The sequence below is a fragment of the Mustela nivalis genome (genome assembly GCF_964662115.1).
Source record: "Mustela nivalis genome assembly, chromosome: 11".
Taxonomy (NCBI): Eukaryota; Metazoa; Chordata; class Mammalia; order Carnivora; family Mustelidae; genus Mustela; species Mustela nivalis.
The window spans coordinates 11,930,568-11,948,964 of NC_139030.1; the positions used below are offsets into that span (position 1 = coordinate 11,930,568).

An 18,397-nucleotide genomic window follows, 5' to 3' on the forward strand; every position below is an offset into this window, starting at 1 on the left:
CTGAAGTAACTGACCCTCGTTAGGGTGCCAGTCACCCGTGGGGGAGGGCGCCCGCATTAACCAATTCATCTCTCAGTGATTGATTAATTAAAGCTGAGCTTTTATAAGACACCCTCAGGTGGCAAACCACACTTTCCTAGGAGTGGAAGCCCAGGGCAGGGAGGGATGTCTTCTTCGGGGTTGTCATGAGGTCTAGGCGATGGGGGAGGGGTGGTGCCCCAGGCAGCCAACGGGGACCCTTGATTGGAGCCCAGGCACTTGGTTGCCACTGAGGCAGATAGCATTGTGTTTGCCCAGGGCAACAGCAGAAGCTCCTATACGAAGCAGAGCTTTGCCACAAAGGCTGAACACTCAGGGCAAATTACAGGTCTTTTGAAATGCTATTGCATGAGTCACCTGTGGGGCTCGGGGTGCTCTTGAAAGGGAGAAAAATAACAAAGGCGTGGCCAGGAGCGCTAGCTAGCCTGGGCTCTGCCTGTCCCCTCTGCCTCGTTGCTCCATCAGGGAAATGGGTGAGTGGGGTCAGACCTCTCCCCACCCCCACCCAAACATGACTGTATTCCTTTTAACAATTGTGTGCTGAGCCCTAATTCTGTGCCAGCCTCAGGACGGTGCAGGGGTGAATAAGACGGACCTGACCTTCCCTAGAGTCCAGGCAGGTGTGGGGGTGACCGTGCAGGTAAGATCATGGAGGGTGGGAATTCTGAGGCTTGGGGAGCCAGGGCTCTACTCCAGGCCCCAAAGGGAGAAGCACAATCACCCAAGAGGGGGAGAAAAGGTGTTGGGGGCAGAAAAGAGTATTTGGAGACCCCGAGGTGAAGGTGGTGAGCTGTCAATGGGAACTGAAGCCTGAGTGTGGCAGGCAAGAAGCGGCCTGAGGGCTCCAGGTGGGGAGGTATGTGGCAGGCCTGGGGCCCTGGTGAGCCCATGAGCCACCGGACTTCTTCCTGGGGCCCAGGAGCCCCGGGAGGATTTTATGTAGGGGAGTGCAAGGGTCGACCAAGTATTACTTAAAATATTACCCAAGAAAGGTGGGAGCATGCCATGGGTGTATTTTGGAAAAAGACCTATGATTTGCCAACTGCAGGGTTGGCCTGAGACTGCCACCACCCAAACAGGCCCTCTGCCGGGGCCAAGGTGGCCCCAGCCCCTTCCTGGTTCCCACGACCAGCCCTCCCCCAAAGGTACGACGTATCTGCAATGGGTCTTTCCTCCCACCCTTGCCTACTCCCCCCTTCCCCGCCGAGGGATTTCTGCACCTCAGTCCACCCGCACAGTTAGTGCTGAGAGGGTCACCGAAGCTGCTCGCAGGTAGGGACCGAGGAGGCCTAGACAGAGCTGCGGGGTGTCCTCCGGGCCACCCCCACAGCGGGAAAGTTAGGAAGCAGTCTCAGAGACAGGGTGGCACACCTACCTGCTCACGGGGCTCCGAGGCCCTGGAAGAGGATGGTGGCCCCAGGAGCCTCATCTGTGGATGGGGTGAATGGCTGTGACTTACTGCCCTCCCAGGGCTCCTGGGAGAAATGAGACGACGCCCCAAAGCCCCAGCACAGAACCAGACCACACTCAGATTGTCCCCTGAGGCCTGGGGCCATCCTCCTCCTGGGTTGATGGGGTTCCCGAATGGCCTAAAAACCAGGGTTCTCTGTGAGGCTCCGAGCTCCCCAGGGGGTGAAGATTCTTACACAGGCATGCCTGCCCACGCCCACGCAGACGCCCACGGGGGGCCAAGGAGGGTCTCCCCTTCCCACCGGCAGACCCCAGGGCCTTGTGCTCCACCCAAAGGCCCCACAGTAATGAGGAAGGAGAGTGAGTCGGGCAAACCCAGCCCTCCCACACCCCTCGTTCCAGACCAGGGCTGGAATTAGCACCCAGGAACCCACCCTCACGCTCACCACCATCCCCTGAGGCTGGGGAGGGAGACACAGGGCTGAGAGGGACTGGGCATGGGCAGGGGAGGCACAGGGAGCGAAGGTAGCTGGGAGGCCTGGTAGGAAGAAAGAGGTGAAGAGGGGGCACACCAGGAGCCTGCCTGGAGGGGTAGGTGAAGTTCTAGAGGAAATGTTTGAGGACACAAAGCCCTCTGAGCTAATGTGGACTTGGAGGGTCCCTGTAATTGTATGTGGGTAGTAACACCTCCTTGTATAATCCTCTCTCTCTGCCCCCCTCTCTCCCCTGGCTCAGTGAGGGGGTCTAAGAATCCATCTTTGAAATCCCACTTGCAAATGCACCCCGTGTGCATTTTCTCAGTGCCTCTGTGGGCCTTTGCCCCTGTCAGATTCTCTGGGGGTATGTAGTGACCTCGAACTGGTCTCCATGCAGTGGCCATTCTCACCAGGTGGGATCTGCAGGTGGGCAGGACCCCTGGGAGAGGGGGAAGGCTGGGGGACAGCTGAGGGCTTCTAAAAGGCCTCCCCAGGTCCCTTTGGCCCTAGAGCAGCTCTCCCTCCTACCTCCTCCTCCATCTCCCCCAGCCCCTGGGGCTTAAGGACCCCGAAGTTCTCTTGAGAACACTGAAGGGAGAGGAGGCAGCATCTGCAAGGCCACAGACGCCATCCAGCCCTGGAATCTCTATGAGGCCTCCAGCAAGATAGTCTACTTCCTGGGCCTCGACTCCTCATCAGTAAAATGGGTACACCTCACCTGCCCAACAGGGAGGTTGTAAAGATTAACCAGACAGTGTCGTGAAGCCATACAGCCAGTGACTGTTAATTCTTCGTAGATGTTAGCTAACATCATCCGCGTCACAGCCCCCAGGAGTATTCATTGAATGAATAACTTAGGACGAAAGAGTATAGGGGAGAGGGCCTCTCCGAGGAAGGGCAGGGCTCCGGCAGGACATCCCGTACCATTCCTAACACAGGGAAGACTTGGGAAACAGCAAGCGCTTGGGAGCCTGGCCCTGTTCTAAGCACCTCAATGCTCATGACAACCCCCTGAGCCTCTGGGCCCCATGGTAGGGACTGTCACTGCCCCCATTTTACAGACGAGGACACTGAGAGGCTAGGTCGGGCTATCATCACAAAACCAGGTGGGAGGACCCTGAGCAAAGGCTTCCGGTGCCTCTACTAAGGAAGATTGTCTAGACCGCCTCCACCACCACCATGGGACCCAGAGGCAAAGCCACTGGCTTCCTGCCCGCCCTTCCCCATCCCCACTCATCTTTGCTTAATCCATAGTCTGTTTTCTAAGAATCAGGCCCAGAGGCATCACACCCACCTGGCCATGGAGGGAGAAGGGATGACACATGGATGGTGGTCCCCATAGCCAAAGAGAACAGCTCCAAGCACAGGTGGCATTGATATGCTAGGTTGGAGCCTTGGGCAGGAGTGGTGGGATGGTGGCATGGAGACAGAGAGAACCCTGAGCTCCAGCCTCCCCTCCCTGCCAGGTAGGCCCCAGAACAACTGTGTCTTCCCTTACCTGTCCCCCTGGGCAGCCCAGCAGCTGTAAGTGACTTTAGAAACAGCTCCTGGGGGGCCAATCCCAGCTCTGCCACTTATGAGCTGTGCCACCTTCGGTGAATGGCTTTCTCGGCCTTCATCTTCTCATCTGTCAAATAGGAATAATCATACTTGCTCCCACTCTGACCGGGATGGTGAAGAGGACCGAGCTGACGATCCCCCAACGCAGAAGAACGAGCCCCCAAGTAAATATTTCTTGAGCAATGGAATGACTGGCCAGAGGGTACCATTTTACTTTTAAAGAATGGCTTCAGGGGTGCAGGGATACCATGGTGACAACCCCAGCCCCCATCTCTTGCAGTGAGTGGCCAGCGCAGGGCTACAGGGGTGGTGACACCACACAGGTCAGCCCCTGATCCAGCATGCCTGGCACCTGCCTAGCATGGGGGCAATCTAGATGCCAGTGGTGGTGGTGGGAGGCGGGGGACTTGCCAGCCACGGGCCAGATTTATAGATATAACTACCTCGATGAAATACACACAACCAACCATGTGACCACACCCTCCCATCACAGACTCCCAGCCCACGTGGCCTCACCCCCAACCACACACACACACACAGCCTCAGACACAGCCAACCACATGCCCCAAGATAGCACATACAGTTGCACCCCCCATGGCTCCCATGTAGAGTCACACCTGCAGTCACACCACCTCACCCCCAGCTCTCCCCGCCCCCGCCCCCACCCCCGCACCACTGAGCTCACCCACAGCAACCATGCAGCCCACGGGCTCCAGGAACCTGCCACACCCGCCCGACCCAGGCCCAGGCCTCACCTACAACAGGCGCAGCTCCTCATGCCAGGCCCATGGGTCAATCGTCGTTGGCTCCAAACATCCCACGAGAAGTTAGTATGGGTTAGGAGTCCTCCGGGAGCCTCTGCCTGCATGAAGGGCATTGGCTTTCTGCTCCTTTGCCCACACGGCATCCTTTCTTTGGCCTGTAGTGTGGTCTTCATGACTTGGTGGCAGCCTACGCACCCCCACCGCCCTTGTCCCTGCCCCTGAAGGAAGTCTAGGAAGCTGTAGGGATGTTCTGCCAAGCTCCTCACGGGGTTCCCCGTAAGAATTCCCACCGGGCCTTGCAGAGGGCATGCTAGGCGTGTGCTGGGCAAGCCTGAGTGCCCAGTGAGCTGGGGGCCTAGCCACGGTCCCAGAGCAGCCCAAGGCCCTCTCCTGGGCCCTGGTATGGACCCTCAGCCTTTGCACAGGTGGCAGTGGTGATGTCATACCCGGTAGCAGGACCATGGATACAAGCTGTGACGCACAACAGCCTCCTAAAGGCTGCCTCCACGTCGGGCTTCGCAGTAGGGGACCCACTCTGTGCTCCACGCTGAGCCCAACTCTCAGAGGACTGGGAGGGAAAACAGGCATAGGACATCCCTGGAGCCTCTGTTTAGTGGACCCTCCATCTGCCCATCTGGGAAATAGGGGAAAACCGAAGGGTGGTGGGTGTGGCCACCACACCCCATGCCCCATTTCCCCAACCTCAGACTTGGCTCCACGGAGTCACTGAGGACTTCAGTCAAGGATGAATCAACATGGTAGGTTCTCACAAATCACAAGGGGTGGGTGGTGGGGCCATCTGAGGCAGGTCTCGTAGGCTGGCTGGCCCTGCCTGACCCATTGGTCACATGAGAGGCTAACAACTTGGTGGTCTGAAGAAGAGAAATAGGGATACAGGGGAAGGAAGAGGAACCTTAAAACAGACCAGGATGGCCCAGGGTCAGAGACACTGGACCTGGAGGACAGCGTGGGAGGCTTACTCTCTGGCCTGCAATGTGGGGCTCCAGGGCCATACCCCAGAGAGAAGTGTGCCCTCAGGCCAGGCCCACTGGGAAGACAGAGGCAGAGAATGGGAAAGGGCAGTGGTAGAAAAGGACCGAGAACTGAATAAGAAGGAAGGAACAGGGGAGCCTATGGCCACAGAAGCATGGGAAGGAAGCAGCATATCCCAACTCTGAAAGAATACTTAGCCCCGGGCCCAGGGAGCGGACCTGTCTGTCCTCATTGCACCTGTCAGGAAAAGTTACTACTAAATGCCGTTGTCCCACAGGGGCCAGAGCCCACAGGGGCCCCTGCCAGCAAAGGGCAGCAGAGCACCACTCAGTCCACTGGCCTCGTGACCTCAGAGTCCCAGACCCTTCCTGGGGCTACTGTGGGATCCATGGGCCATGCTGTGAAGCTCAGTCCCAGGAGTGGGCCCCAGAGGTGCTCAATATCCCAAAGAGTAGAGGCACCCTGGTGACTCACACTGCCCACCCCAGAGGCTGCCAGCAAAGATTCTGGGGCCAGGGGTAGGCAGCAACTGGACTAAGGGCCTAGAGCAACCAGCAGCTGGACGTAGCCCACTGGAGAGAAGCAGCTGGATCCCAACTTACATCCCAAATGCCCAAGCCAAGCCTATCTTTATGAAATTTTCTTCTTTGTCCCTATTGATTGTATAGTGTCTGAAGATCATGTAGGTCAATACTTACAGTCCTCAGGAAAAAAGGCTGGTAGAGCAATAGTTCCCTCAGATAGGCAAAGGATGGAGACAGAAGCCAGATACCACCTCCTGCCACCAGTGGGCTGTGCCTCTTGTGATATGTCCCTCCCGCTGCCTGCTGCCTCCTTCGGTTTTCCCATTGTAACCTTAACGGGGTTAGACCAATCTGTAAGACCCTGCCTGCTCAAATGTCCTGAGATTTTCTGGGAAGACCACATGTGATCCAAAAACCAAGGAGCAACCCCAGGGCCTCAGATGAAGGCACGGCCTTAGGGCTGCAGTCTTCCCAGAATAGGTGGGCCAGCTGGAGCACTTGGCTTCTAGTGCCCAGCGTTCCTGTCCCAACTCTGTGACCTCAGGCAAGCTCTGAACCTCTCTGAGCCTCAGATTCCAAGCTCTGGAAAATGATGAAACCATGTCCCCAAAAAGCACGATACCCAGCAGCCCTTCATGGGTCTGCTGAGTCCTACCTGCCGTAAGGGCTGGACCTTTGTCACTACAAAAACCACCGCCACTACCTACTCCCAGTTAAATTCCCAGCAGGCAAGGACAATCAGCATACTCATGGCCTCATTTCTGTTTCACCCTCCTGTCCTAAGATCCCAGCCTCTTCTGGGTTACAGTCACCCATATTAGTGAATGGAGGTGGGTGTGGAGGTCAGGTGGGCTTCTCTCTTCCAGGTTTTACATTTCCTTCCAGGGATGCGGGGAGTGGGCTTAACCAGCACTTTCAAGTGGTAATAGATGTGGGTCTGGTAGAACATAATTAGTCTTGGGACCAGGAGAGTAAACAAATGTGTAATTCATGAATTTGCTAATTGTCCTTCATTTTGATCTTCTGCCATTTTTCCTAGACTCCCTGACTGACATCCGTGCTCATGGCAAGGACTCAGAGAGGGCCAGGAGCGAGCTGTGGAGGCCAGGGGCATCAAAGCTGGACACCCAGCCCACGCCCTCTCCCGGCCACGTCCTCCTGCCCACGCCCTGCCCCCTGCCACCCCCCCGCCCCCGTCCCCACAGCTCCCCCAACACCACACAAGGCAGGAAGCCCGTGGCACTCGATCTTTTATTTTCTTAAACTGTACACAGATGTAAAATACTTTAACAGCAAGTCTATGGGAAAATTGTTTGGTTTTAAATTATTATGAAACAGAACCTAAGGGGAGCTTTATTAAATAAACATAAAGGTGGGGATTTAAGGACGCACACCTGCATTCTACCATAGTCATTTTTTTTTCTGTACCTTCTGGGTGTGTAAAGATAGAAAAGACACATCAAACTGAATAAACAAAATCCATTTATACCCTGAAACGTTGGCAGGCCACTCAAGGGATTGTTCAGAACGTCTACCTTATAGAAGATGGCCTCACCATCTAATAAAAATTAAAACTGATCTGTTGGCCTCTTTGGTTCCAAAATTATGTATAATACATTTAACTGTATTTTTTTTTTTTGCTGCTATAAAAATAACTTCTTTTTTCAAATGGCAGTTTCTGACTAATCATGCAACTAAATCAGTGCAAACATTAAAAGCAATCATTCGCTTAAAAAAGAAGCAAAGGATTTCATTTCAAGTATAAAAAATATAAAAAGAGTCGTACGAGTCCAGTTTCGTCTAGTGTGGGTCAACCCTTTAAATTGCATAGTTCACGCGGCACCTGGGCCTCTGGGGGCCGAGCGAGTTCAGTGCTCTGCCAAGGGCCACTCCTGGACACACGCAGATGGGCAAGTGCAAGATCACGGGCGTCAAGCAAGTCAGCAAGTGCTAGGAGGGGCGGGCGGGCAGGCGAGCAGGCGGGAGGCGGGGGGGCACGTCCATGGTCCACCCTGGTGGCTGGGACCCATGCGGGCAACTTCTGTAAAGCAGCTGAAAGCCTTCCCCGGCTCTCCCAGACCAGCTACACTGCTCCCCTCCCACAACCCTGCTGGGGCAGGGAGAGGGCACCCCCCTCCATGCCTACCAGCATTTCCAGAATGCCTCCACTCCACCCTTTCCTCCTCCTCTGGGCTCATTCCCTTGCCTTGGGGTCATTTTCCCCCCAATCCCAACTAGTCCTGGAGGAACATCCCCAGTGAAGGGCACAGATTGCAACTTTTTTTTTCTTCCCTTGAAAAATGATTCAAATCTTAACTTAAAGGTCCTACCTGGTAGAAAAGTCCCTTTTCAATGATGCAACTGGAATGTGTGACCTGTCTGTCAACTGCTAGTGATCAGTTAAAGCATCAAATTAAGATCCTTCTCCTCTCCCTCCCTCCCTCCCCCCAACACACACACACACACACACACACACACATAAGTCACGCCAGGGACCCAAGCGACAGTCAAACGGTCATTGCCACGGCTCCATGGTCTCTGGCAGGTTATGTCCATTCCAGGCCTCTTTCCCTCTACAAGGCTGGGAAAAGCCAGGCTTCCCCTGGTCCTGCAGCATGAAGGATCCCAGGCAGGGAAGGAAGCCAGCATGTCTGAGCCAGGAGATGCTGAGGCCTGGCGGGCCTTGCACACAAGCAAAGGGGGACACACAGCCCTCCTGCCTGTCCATACACTTCCCACCCCTGCATCTGCTTTTCCTCTCTGTGGCTCCCGTGCTCCCTCTCCCTCTCTCTCTTTCTCTCTCTGTGTCTCTGTCTTTGTGCTTTTATGTGTGCTCCGAAGGCGCGATTCAGAATGGCCGGGCCAGCTGGTGGGAATGGTGGCTGCTCACCCCATTCTCTCCGACTGACAGGCATTCGTAGCTAAGCTGCCCTTTGTCACCGCATCCATTTGCTGGTATCCCGGAGGCTGCCGTGTGGGTGGCAGGACGCGTCTGGCTGTGCGCATCTACGTGTGCATTTGAAAGTATCTCGTGTCAGTTGAGCGTCCGGGCTCTGGCTTGGACTGATTTGCTTGATGAAGTAGTAGGAAAAGATTTCAGGCCTCACCCTGGCACCTGCTGGGCAGCCCGACAGAAGGACCGCACTCGGCTGGCTGGGCAGCCGGTTCCCACAGGGGCCGGAAGGAGCCCTTCCAGGGGCCCCATCCTCGTGCCCCCCCGCACCCCCTCCCCCCACAGCCGCAGCCCTGCCGCGGTCAGGCGCAGCCGCACTCCTCCACGATCATGTTGGGCACGTCCCGCTTGACGATGTTGTACTCGTCGTCGAAGTAGAGCATGGACATGGTGCTCAGCTTAGTGGGGATGCAGCAGGAGTTCACCGTGCCAGGGTTGAGGCCCCGCATGCGGTACTGGTTCACCACCGCCGTGTGGAAGGACGAGGCGGAGCCAGGGACCCCTGCCAGGTAGGCCGGGCAGCTGCCCTCACAGTAGTTCCCGTAGTAGCCGGTGGGCGCGATGATCCAGTCGTTCCAGCCGATGAGGCGGAAGTCGATGAAGAACTGTTGCCTGCAACAGAGGTTGGTCCGGCCATCGCACTCCAGGCCCCGCTTGCGGATGCGGTGCCTGCTGTCTCCCAGCCGGGCCTGCACCACCACGAAGGGCCGGTGCGACTCCTCGCCCGGGTCCACAAACACAGGCACCACGGCCAGCTCCGGGCAGCCGTCGCACTGCACGTCCAGGTTGAGCCGCCGCTCGCCGCGCTCGAACAAGGCCTGGATGGCCTCGGTGAGTGGGAAGGTGTGCCAGCCGCTGCGCTTGAGGTCCACCTTCTTCTCTACCACGTCCCACTGGTCGCCGTGGCCCTGCTCCTGGAAGTATACCTTGACCCGCACCTTCCTCCGGCTGCCCTTCTCCAGGACATAAGGCAGGAGCTTCAGGTAGAGCCACAGGCTGGCCTGCACCACAAAGAGGTTCTGGTTGCCTTCATTGGAGATGAAGAAGTACAGACGGACCCGGGAGGAGGCGAGGCCATCTGCGGAGAAGTGGGAGAGCAGGCCAAGTTAATTCAAGGAGAACACGAGGCAATGGGGAAAGACACTCAGCGGTGTGATGCTGGAATGCGAACTTGCCACACAGCTGGGAAACGTTATTGACCAGAAAGACTGTTCCTGGGGCCAGGGCCTCTGAGTGCAACCTGGGAGAGGCAGAGAAAAGCGCTTTCCATTGAGAAACACCCAACCCGCTTGGAGCTGGAGGGTCCGGTGGGCCTCTAAAATTCTGCCTCACCTCTCCCCAGCCAGGGCTCCCTGGAGACAGGCTGTCAGGCCTCAAAGCTCAACAGAGGAACTTGTCAGAGGGCCAAGATCTTAACAAGTTGTTATGGGTATCTGTGAAATCTGAAAAACAAAACCAGGATCCTGAGGATTTGGGGGTGGGTTGTGTCAGGAGAGAGGTTGGTTTTTTGTTTTTTTTTTTTGTTTTGTTTTTTTTTTGGTTAACTCAGGGCATTGCAAAATAGAGCTGAGCCACCTACCGCCTCTTCCCAATGTTTACCTAAGCATGATCTGATCCAACACCCAGTGGAACCTCCACGGCAAACAAGCGAGCTCTGCTCAGATTTCTGACACAAGAAGGTGTACTTTGCAGGCTGCAAAGTGCAGCCCTCGCTTCTGACAATTTCCAAGTTTCAGCCTTGAAACTTGAGGTCCACTCTGTTTGGGAGATGCTGGCTCCCCATTAAGGGCATGTTAATATTGTCAAGGAAAAGGAGGAACTGCCTTGTTAGTTTCCTTCATAATTCTGCTCAACAAGAAGAGAGGCCATGCCAACCTAGACACAACTACTCTCTCATGGCACATTTCAGTGACTTCTGGCAATCTGTACTTTTTTCTTCTTTCTTCTCTTTTTTTTCCCCCCCAGGAAGAACAAATAAAGCAACTGTGTGACCATGGCTGGTTTTATCAAAACTCCTACCACTGCCTTGCAGCCCCCTCCTCAGGCCTCGCCTGGCTCTCTAATAACACTGACATCTGACTTTGAAATGGGGGAAAGTGCAGCCTTAAAAGCTGGTCTTGGACGAGCTGCCTGTGACCTGAATCTGTTATTTATAAGTCAAAGAGCTGGCTCCGTGAAACGGACCAGAAATACACCAGCCCCCGCTGTCATTTTGTGCCACCGGGACCAAAAGGCCTTCTCGACCTTCCAGAATCACATTTCTACTCTGGGCCCCAAAGCACCTTTTAATCCAAGCTCTCTAATTGCATGTAGAGCTTTCCCTGACTCGGTGGGACAACTAAAACAGCAATGCATTTCTTTCTAAGCACAAACCAGCCCGATTGTCTCTGCTTTTCTCCACACCCGGCCATGCAAAACTTTTCATCCCTTTTCATCCCCAGGCGGCACCAGGACCGTCTGCCTGCTGCCTGGGAGGATGGGGGGCATTTTCAGCCTGGTGACACAAGCGTCCCCCCCTCTACAAGCTCCCTGCCCACCCCCGCCCTGCCCGCACCAGGGCTTCCCCCTCTGCGACCTTCTCCGCAGTCCCCTCCGCACAAATGGGGCTGAGCTCCAGGCACAAAAGCCAGCCTGGCTCATTCAAGTCCTGAAAAGGACAGCGGAGTGGAAAGCACTTGCAGCATTTCAGCGCGGGCACATTTTCCTTCTTCTTTTAAAGTTCTGAAAGATTTTCTGTCTCTCGATTATTATATTTAGACAGCGGTAGAAATTTGCAATCCGGGGCCGGGAGAAAATTCCAGAAAGGACTCCTACCCTTTGTTAACTACGAACTCTGCGGCTCTCAGGCGAGGGGGCTGCTACCGCTGCCAGGAGAGCCGAGAGGCACCGGGCTGCCCCCCGAGCCGAGCCGCGTCTTTCTCTGCGTAAATGATGGGACCTGTTGAGAAGCCTGCCTTCCGCCCGATTCCGGTGCCCACACAATCGGAAGAGAGGTTGCCTAGCTCTCCCCAGTGAGGCTTCAGCAATCCTGGCAAGCCCACGCTGCCCGGCGATGGAAGCGGCCCCGGGGCTTCTCACACAGGCGCGCGCGCGCGCGCGCGCGCGCACACACACACACACACACTTCTCCGGCCCACGGATATCAACAAGCACACACATCTCCAACCACACTGCTAAGCCTACACTCCGATCGTGGGAAACAAAAACATTAAGCAATCACCAAGCAAGTGCCCGCGGAGCCAGGGCCGCACGCATCTGCCGGGAGGGGGATGCACGCCCAGAGGCGCTGGGGCCCGGTTTCAGAGAACAGGGGTGGAGGGCAAGGCGTTCAGCGACGGGGACGGGGGAGCAGGAAGAGGTATGCTGCCCGGGGTGGTGCGGGGCGGGTAAGAAGACGGCAACCAGGACGGGGCGCACAGGGCCAGAGGGGAGCGGCAGGGCCGAGAGTCCGCGTTGCACCCAGGGTGCGCTGGCTGGGGCGGCCAGACGGGCAAGGAGAAGGGGGTGGGAGAGGGTGAAGAGGGGGTGGGGAGCGAGGGCCGCATCTGGCCGCCCGTGGGACCAACCCACCTGTCTCCGCGAAGCTGATGATCTCCGAGACGCGCTCCTGGCCGTCTGCGCCCGGGCTGGCGTGGCCGTCGAGGTGCGGGATCTCCACACGGCCGTCTTCGCGCACCTTGCCCGCGTGCAGCTTGCGCAGGGCCGTGACCATGGCGGCCTTGGGCACGGCATGCGTGATGTTGGGCCGGCCCCGCATCTGCAGGCGGCTCAAGATGTGCCGTTTCACCGCCTCCAGGAAGTCCCCGTCTACCCGGCCCAGCTCCTCCGGCCGCCGGAAGCCGCCGCACGACGTGCAGGTGTCCTGCGAGCCGCCGGGGGCTCCGGGCGGCGGGGGCGGTGGCGGCGCGGCAGGCGACGGAGGGGGCGTGGGCGAGCCCCAGGCCTCGGGCCCCAGCCAGCCGGCCGCCAGCAGCAAAAGGCAGGCGGCCCCCAGCGCCCGACCGGGCAGCCCGTCCATGGTGCGCCGCTGGCGACGAGGGCGCCCGCCGCGAGGCGAGCCGAGCCGAGCGCAGGGCCGGGCTCCGGGCTCCCGGCGCGCCGCCCCGCCCCGCCCCCGCCCGCGCCCGCCCGGGCCTCCGCCCGCCCGCCGGGAGGGCCGCCGCCGGCTAGCAGGGGGAGGGGGCCGGCCGGGCCGCGGGGGTTCCCGCGCGGCGGGGAAGGGGCGCCGAGGGCCGCGGGGGCCGGAGAGGCGCGCCGGCGAGGAGGGGGCCGGAGGGTCACTGCCGCGCGGGCGTCTCAGGGCGCCTCGGCATCTGCAGCCTTCCCCCCATCCTCTCCGCGTCGGGGCCCCGCAGCCCCCAGCTCCGGTGAAGCGAAAGCGGCGGCAGTGGCGCCTCGGCCGCCGCGCGGGGAAGGTGGCGAAAGGGCCGGTCGACGCAACTTGGCCGAGACGGAAGCGAAGACGCCGGAGTCCCCGGAGCGGAGCCGGGCGCGGCTTGGCGCGGCGCTGCGGCGGGCGCTGCGGCGGGGCCCCGCGCTCGCACCTGAGCGCCGAGGAAGGGCCGCGACCGCCGGCGACGGGCCGGTAGTCCTCGCCTCGGGCCGGCGGGCGGGCGGCGGAGCGGGGCGAGCGCAGTGGCGGGAGCGCCGGGGAGCGCTGGCCGCGCGGGCCCGCTCAGAGGCGGCGCGGAGTCCCCGGCCGCGGGCCCTGCAGTCCTCCCGGCGCGTCACACGGCAAAGTTGTCTCTAGGCTCCCGGGGCGCCGCATCCACCGGCGGGCGGGCCGGCCGCTGCGCGCTCCGCCGGGGCCTCCGCTCCGCCCGCCTTCTCGCTGCCTCCCTCCCTCCGCCTGCCTGCGCGGGCCGGCTGGGCGCGGGGCGCCGTGCGAGGAAGGCGAGGTGGAGGCTGGGCCCTTCTCGCCCCTGTCTCTCCTGCCTGCTGCAGCGGCGGCGAGGTCGGTTGGAGCGTCTAAAAGTCTCGCAGCGTTCCCGGGTGCGGGTGCCCTAGCTCGCTCTCCCACTGGCACACGCCGCAGGGCCGAGAGAGCGGGAGGGTGGCGGCCGCGTCCCTGCGCCCGACCGCGACACAGTGCGGAGCCTGCCGAGGAGTTCTTCTCTTTGCCCTCTCTTCTTTTACTCTCCTCGTTTTTTCTCCCAAGGGGGAAAAAAAGGCCGTACAATCTCCGTATGTGCGCGCGCGTTGAGATAGACGTTGGCATAAAAAAAAAGAGGGGGGGGTGAGCTAGTCTCCTCGTCCTGGCCATGCGGGAGGAGGCTGTCCGTGCCTCCCCGCTCCGGCTGCCCCCCCCGGGGGGGGCGGAATCTGTTCAAGTCGCTGCCGCCCGCTCCCCACGCCCACCCCCGCTTCCCCTCGCTTTTTTTCCTTTCTGCCTTCGCGGGAAGGAGGGGCGAGCCGGCCCGCTCCCCTCCCCCCCCCACCCCCGCAATGCCCGGCCACTTTTGCTGTCTCGAAACTTTCCCACCACGTGGGCGCCCCGGACCCTCGCCCAGCTGGGTGGCGGGCGTCACCGACGGGCTCCCGGCCCAGGACCACGGTGCTTGCCCTCTCCCCGCGGTCGTGCAGGCCCTGCCCTCGCCCCTGCCCCCGCCTTCCGCGACCGAGAGAAGCAACTCGCCGCCGCGGCCGCCCCCGTCCCTCCCGGGGTGCACCTTCTCGAGCTTTGCGAGGCGGGGGCGGCGGTGCGGCCGCTGGCTGGATCCGCGGGTGGATGTCGCTCCCGGGCTGCAGTGCCCTAGTCAAGCGCCCCGGGCCGCCCGAGCACTTAACGAGGCATGGGCCCCCGCGGGCTGGAGGGGTAGAGGAGGCGGTGGCCGTTGGAGGCCTGGCCAGCCGCAGCCTCTGCCTGCTCCAAGTCCCAGGAAAATCCTCAACTGTGTGGGGAACCGGCCTCGCGGCAGGAAGGCCTCTGAGCCCCAAGACTTGCGGGGTTGACGAGGTCTCCGGCATCACTGCCTCCCTCCCCCAAGTGATCCATTCCGGTCTCAGACAAACCGGGGTTCCAGTGGACTCTCAGCCACCGCCAGCCTTGTAGGAGGGACCTTGGGAAGTCTTCACCCTCTTGTCTTTATCTCGTCACCTGTCATGGGGGAGGACAGTAACACCTGTGTCACACCTTGGGAACTCCAGACAAGGTATCTTGGTCGCGCTCCTCACAGAATCCTGTACACTGTGATTCTAAGGCATAGTTTCTTGTGTGACCCATACCAAGCGGCGGTGTCAGTGAACACGGAACACCCAAACTATCCAGAACCCCAAGTGCTGCCGTTCCTTCTGTCCTTCCTTACGCCCCCACCTGGGCACAGAGTAGCACGACAGTGTCCACAGGGTGCAGCACCCCGAGGCCAAGAAACACCACCCTGTCCCATCCCCTTACTGCCCATACCCCCACCCACTCCACAGGCAAGACTGTGAGGAGGGAGCAGGATGGGAGGTCATTCTGGCTTTCCCAGGACCTGGGGGAACTTAAGCTGGAACGTGGCATCCAGCTTAGCGTTCCCCACACTCCCTGAGCTGAGAAGCTTCAGGCGGCCGCTTCAGGCTGGCTCCTGCCTCTGCGGAGCTCAGCCAGGACTGCAGCCCCGCTGAGGCCGGCAAGTCTGGAGGCCGAGCGCCCCCTCCCTCCCAACCCGAGGAACCGACCTGAAGGTGGTTGGCGGTGTGGGACAACATTGGACCTGATACAGGAAGTCAGAAGCAGGGGCCCAGGAGGGTCCCCAGGATGGCAGCCCTTCTGCCTCCTTGGAGCTGTTTCCAGAGCCCAGCTCTCTGCTATTCCCATCCACACAGCATGCTCTGGCCTCTGGTTCCATCTCCTTCACAATCCCCCAGCCCATGGAGGCTGTGGTCTCTGGGCAGGAAGGAGGTGCTTTGGCACCGCAGGACTCTGAACCAGGCTGCATCCACCTCTGCGGCTTTGCTTGCCTCTCCACCAGGCACACAAGCTCTGGTTCTCTGGGTCTTTCCATCACCACAGCCACCAACCACTTGGCGCACTCCTTCTGTCTTGGAGACCCAGCCCCATCTCTCCTCCTTGGTGAAGCTCACCATGGCCCTCTTGTGCCCTGAAGAGTTATTTGCCATATTAGGCTCCTCGCCCCAGTGCCTGGCTGTTATCCCTTTGCCTCTCTGTCTCTTTTGTGGGACCTGGACTCCTGGATGACAAGAACCAGGTCTCATGGGTTGCATCTGATGCCAAATCAAGGGCAGTTTATTGAACTAATGCTTGGTTGATTGAATGAGTGAATGAATGAATGAACGAAGGAATAAGTCCTTAAGCCAGTGAAGAATTGAGCACCCCGCACTCCCCAGTAGCCTCACAACAGCCGTCCTTGCCTGTCTGGCTCCCACCGTTCTCACTGTGAGCCTCACCGGGGCTGGATAGGACTGAGTTGGGGGGGGGGGCTCCACATCTTTGGGAAGATCCCAACGTCCTACTCATTGAGTGGGCTCTGGGAGGGGCAGAAGTCACCTCATCCTTGCTAGTAAGAGGAGGGAAGAGGAGGTTGAGAGGAGGGTCCACACTTTGCTGGCCTGGTGGAGAGCTGTCAGCCCCGCTGTCAGTCATCTGCTGGGAGGGAACTGGGTCAAGCAGTAGTCAGAAACCATCTGCTCGAGAAGCTGGGATTATCCCGCCCTCTGCTGATCCCCCAGCCCACAGGAGCCAAGGGTGTAAATTGAGTTCTTCCAGATCACCTTGTGCTTGTGGGGGGAGGAGCCCCCCATCTCCTACTGAGGGGCAAGGACCTGTTTCTGTTGCTTTAAGGCCTCTTTTAGCACTGGGCTCTGTCCTCCTTGAACGGTGACCTCAGCCTTCAGTCCCAGCCAGAGGTGTGACCATGCCTGTCAGTTTTGAATGCAATAACGCACATCAGTGTTGCAGCCAGTGCCCTCCTGCAGGATCAGGTCACCCCCCCCCCCAACACACACACTACCACAGAATGCTGGCTCCCTGCCACCAAGGAGGAGCTCCGGCCCCATGGGGAAGGCAGGAAGAAAACATGGCAGCGTCATGGAGCAGGGCACACAAAACCTGAGAGGGCTTCCTCTAGGAGGCACAGGCATGTGCTCTCATGAGTCTGTTTGGGTTAGTTATTTTGCATAAGTCACAGTTAAGTGTCAATTGAGGGATACTGAAAATGTTCACAAGTGACAGAGGAAACCATAAATGAGCCTCAGAGCACGTTTGCTAAAAGGGAACCCAGGTGCAGCCCTTGCATGGCCCCCGCAGCGTGTGGGATGAAGAGAAAGCCCTCACACCGATGGCACTGGGGACATGGGCTGAAAAGAGGCCTTTGGCACAGTTGGGCTGGGGGACATGCTGGTCACTTTTCCAGCGCTGGCCGGGGAGCCCCTGTGGACAGACGTCACTGTCCCACATCACACCTCTCCAGAGTGGCTCAGTGTCTGAATGGAAGGAGCCGCAGGGCTGGACCAGACAAGATGTTCTGTCCACCTGGCAGTTCAAGACACGGGCGTGGAACAAACCTGGAGGCGGGGGTCGAAGCAGGACACTGCCATGGGGCCCCCCAAAGGGACAGGAGCCAAGCTGACCTTCGGAAAAACTCAGACACCAGCGTGGTGCCCCTCAGAATACGCTCCCTCCCTCCTCTCCCCACACCACTGAGGCTACCTCATGCTTTCAAAGTCACAGAAGCAAGTCCCTGACAAGAGAGAGTGTGGGGAAAGGTGATTTTGAGGTGACAGCCCTGTACTTCTCACCAGAGCCACTGGATGGCGCCCACCTTTGGGGAACCCCACCAGGTATACACCCCCTTACATTCTGCTGTGGCCTGGGGAGGAATGCTTGTCACCTCTGAAACATGACCTCCAGGACTGAGGCCATCTGTGCCCTTCATCTGTAGCTGCCCGGCACGCAGCACAGCCCAACTCTGGGACTGCTGACAAACTAGTCAGTTCTTCCCGCATAACTGAGGAAGGCGCTGAGGCGCAGGAAACGTCGTCTGATCAGTGGGTCTGGAGTTCACACAACAACTCCCAAGTTCCAGTTGGCCTGCACACGGGGCACAGCACACAGGCTTCCCTCCTCTTTCCCACCCAGGCATAAGCATGCTGACCCAGCCAATCCCTAAACCAGGTTGTCATGCAAAACCTGGGTGTAGGGCTCCCTCACCCAGTCATTTCTTCTCAGTGGACTCATTCAGCAACCAGTCCCCTAACATCTATCATGTGTTAGCAAGAATCCTAGAAATCATTGTGTCCCCGGACCCATTCTCAGTATGACCAAGGTGCTGGGAAGAAGCTTGCTTGACATGTCCCATGTACCCGTGTACGACGAGAACCCAGTGAGCTAGTTATTTTGCAACTAACAAAAGCAAAATGGAGCATTTTGAAGGTCTCCTTGCTTTGGGTCCCCAAGTCCAACCATGTCTACTTCAGGAACACTCAAGTCCAAGCACGAAATTCTCCTTAAATAGCACTCCACAGTTCTTAGCTGCTCTTGAACTTCAGAGCTGACCCTTGCATCCATACCTTGGAAAATGAGAAGTCACCCACCTGTCCAATGAGCCTCCAGCAAAAAACCAATCAGGTACAGCCAACCCAACATAGCATTTCTTAGGTTCTCACAGGTGACAGAAAAAAACAGGGAAATGATTCTTGTAGATCGGTATAGATAAGACATCCTTTCTGCTAAAAAGC

General features: G+C 58.6%; 1 protein-coding gene and 1 long non-coding RNA gene across 2 annotated transcripts; one reads left to right on the forward strand and one right to left on the reverse strand.

Moving 5' to 3' along the window:
- The first annotated feature begins 461 nt into the window (after positions 1–461).
- Positions 462–8,095, forward strand: LOC309844199. The gene is made up of 4 exons (XR_014300544.1): positions 462–512; positions 602–679; positions 3,564–3,649; positions 6,806–8,095. It is a non-coding gene; the product is annotated as an uncharacterized lncRNA (long non-coding RNA).
- Positions 6,999–14,089, reverse strand: INHBB (inhibin subunit beta B). Its single transcript, XM_082690576.1, has 2 exons — positions 12,290–14,089; positions 6,999–9,797 (listed from the first exon to the last, which is right to left on the reverse strand). Exons 1-2 carry the CDS (start codon positions 12,735–12,737, stop codon positions 9,022–9,024), a joined length of 1,224 nt encoding a protein of 407 aa, XP_082546702.1. The 5' UTR covers positions 12,738–14,089; the 3' UTR covers positions 6,999–9,021.
- Between the last annotated feature and the right edge of the window lie 4,308 nt (positions 14,090–18,397).

Bases quoted from the DNA above. Each gene is read 5' to 3' on its own strand.
- INHBB (XM_082690576.1), bottom strand. From the start codon at position 12,737: ATGGACGGGCTGCCCGGTCGGGCGCTGGGGGCCGCCTGCCTTTTGCTG. The intron at 9,798-12,289 runs GTGGGTTGGTCC...ACTTCTCCGCAG, and splicing joins CATCAGCTTCGCGGAGACAG to ATGGCCTCGCCTCCTCCCGG.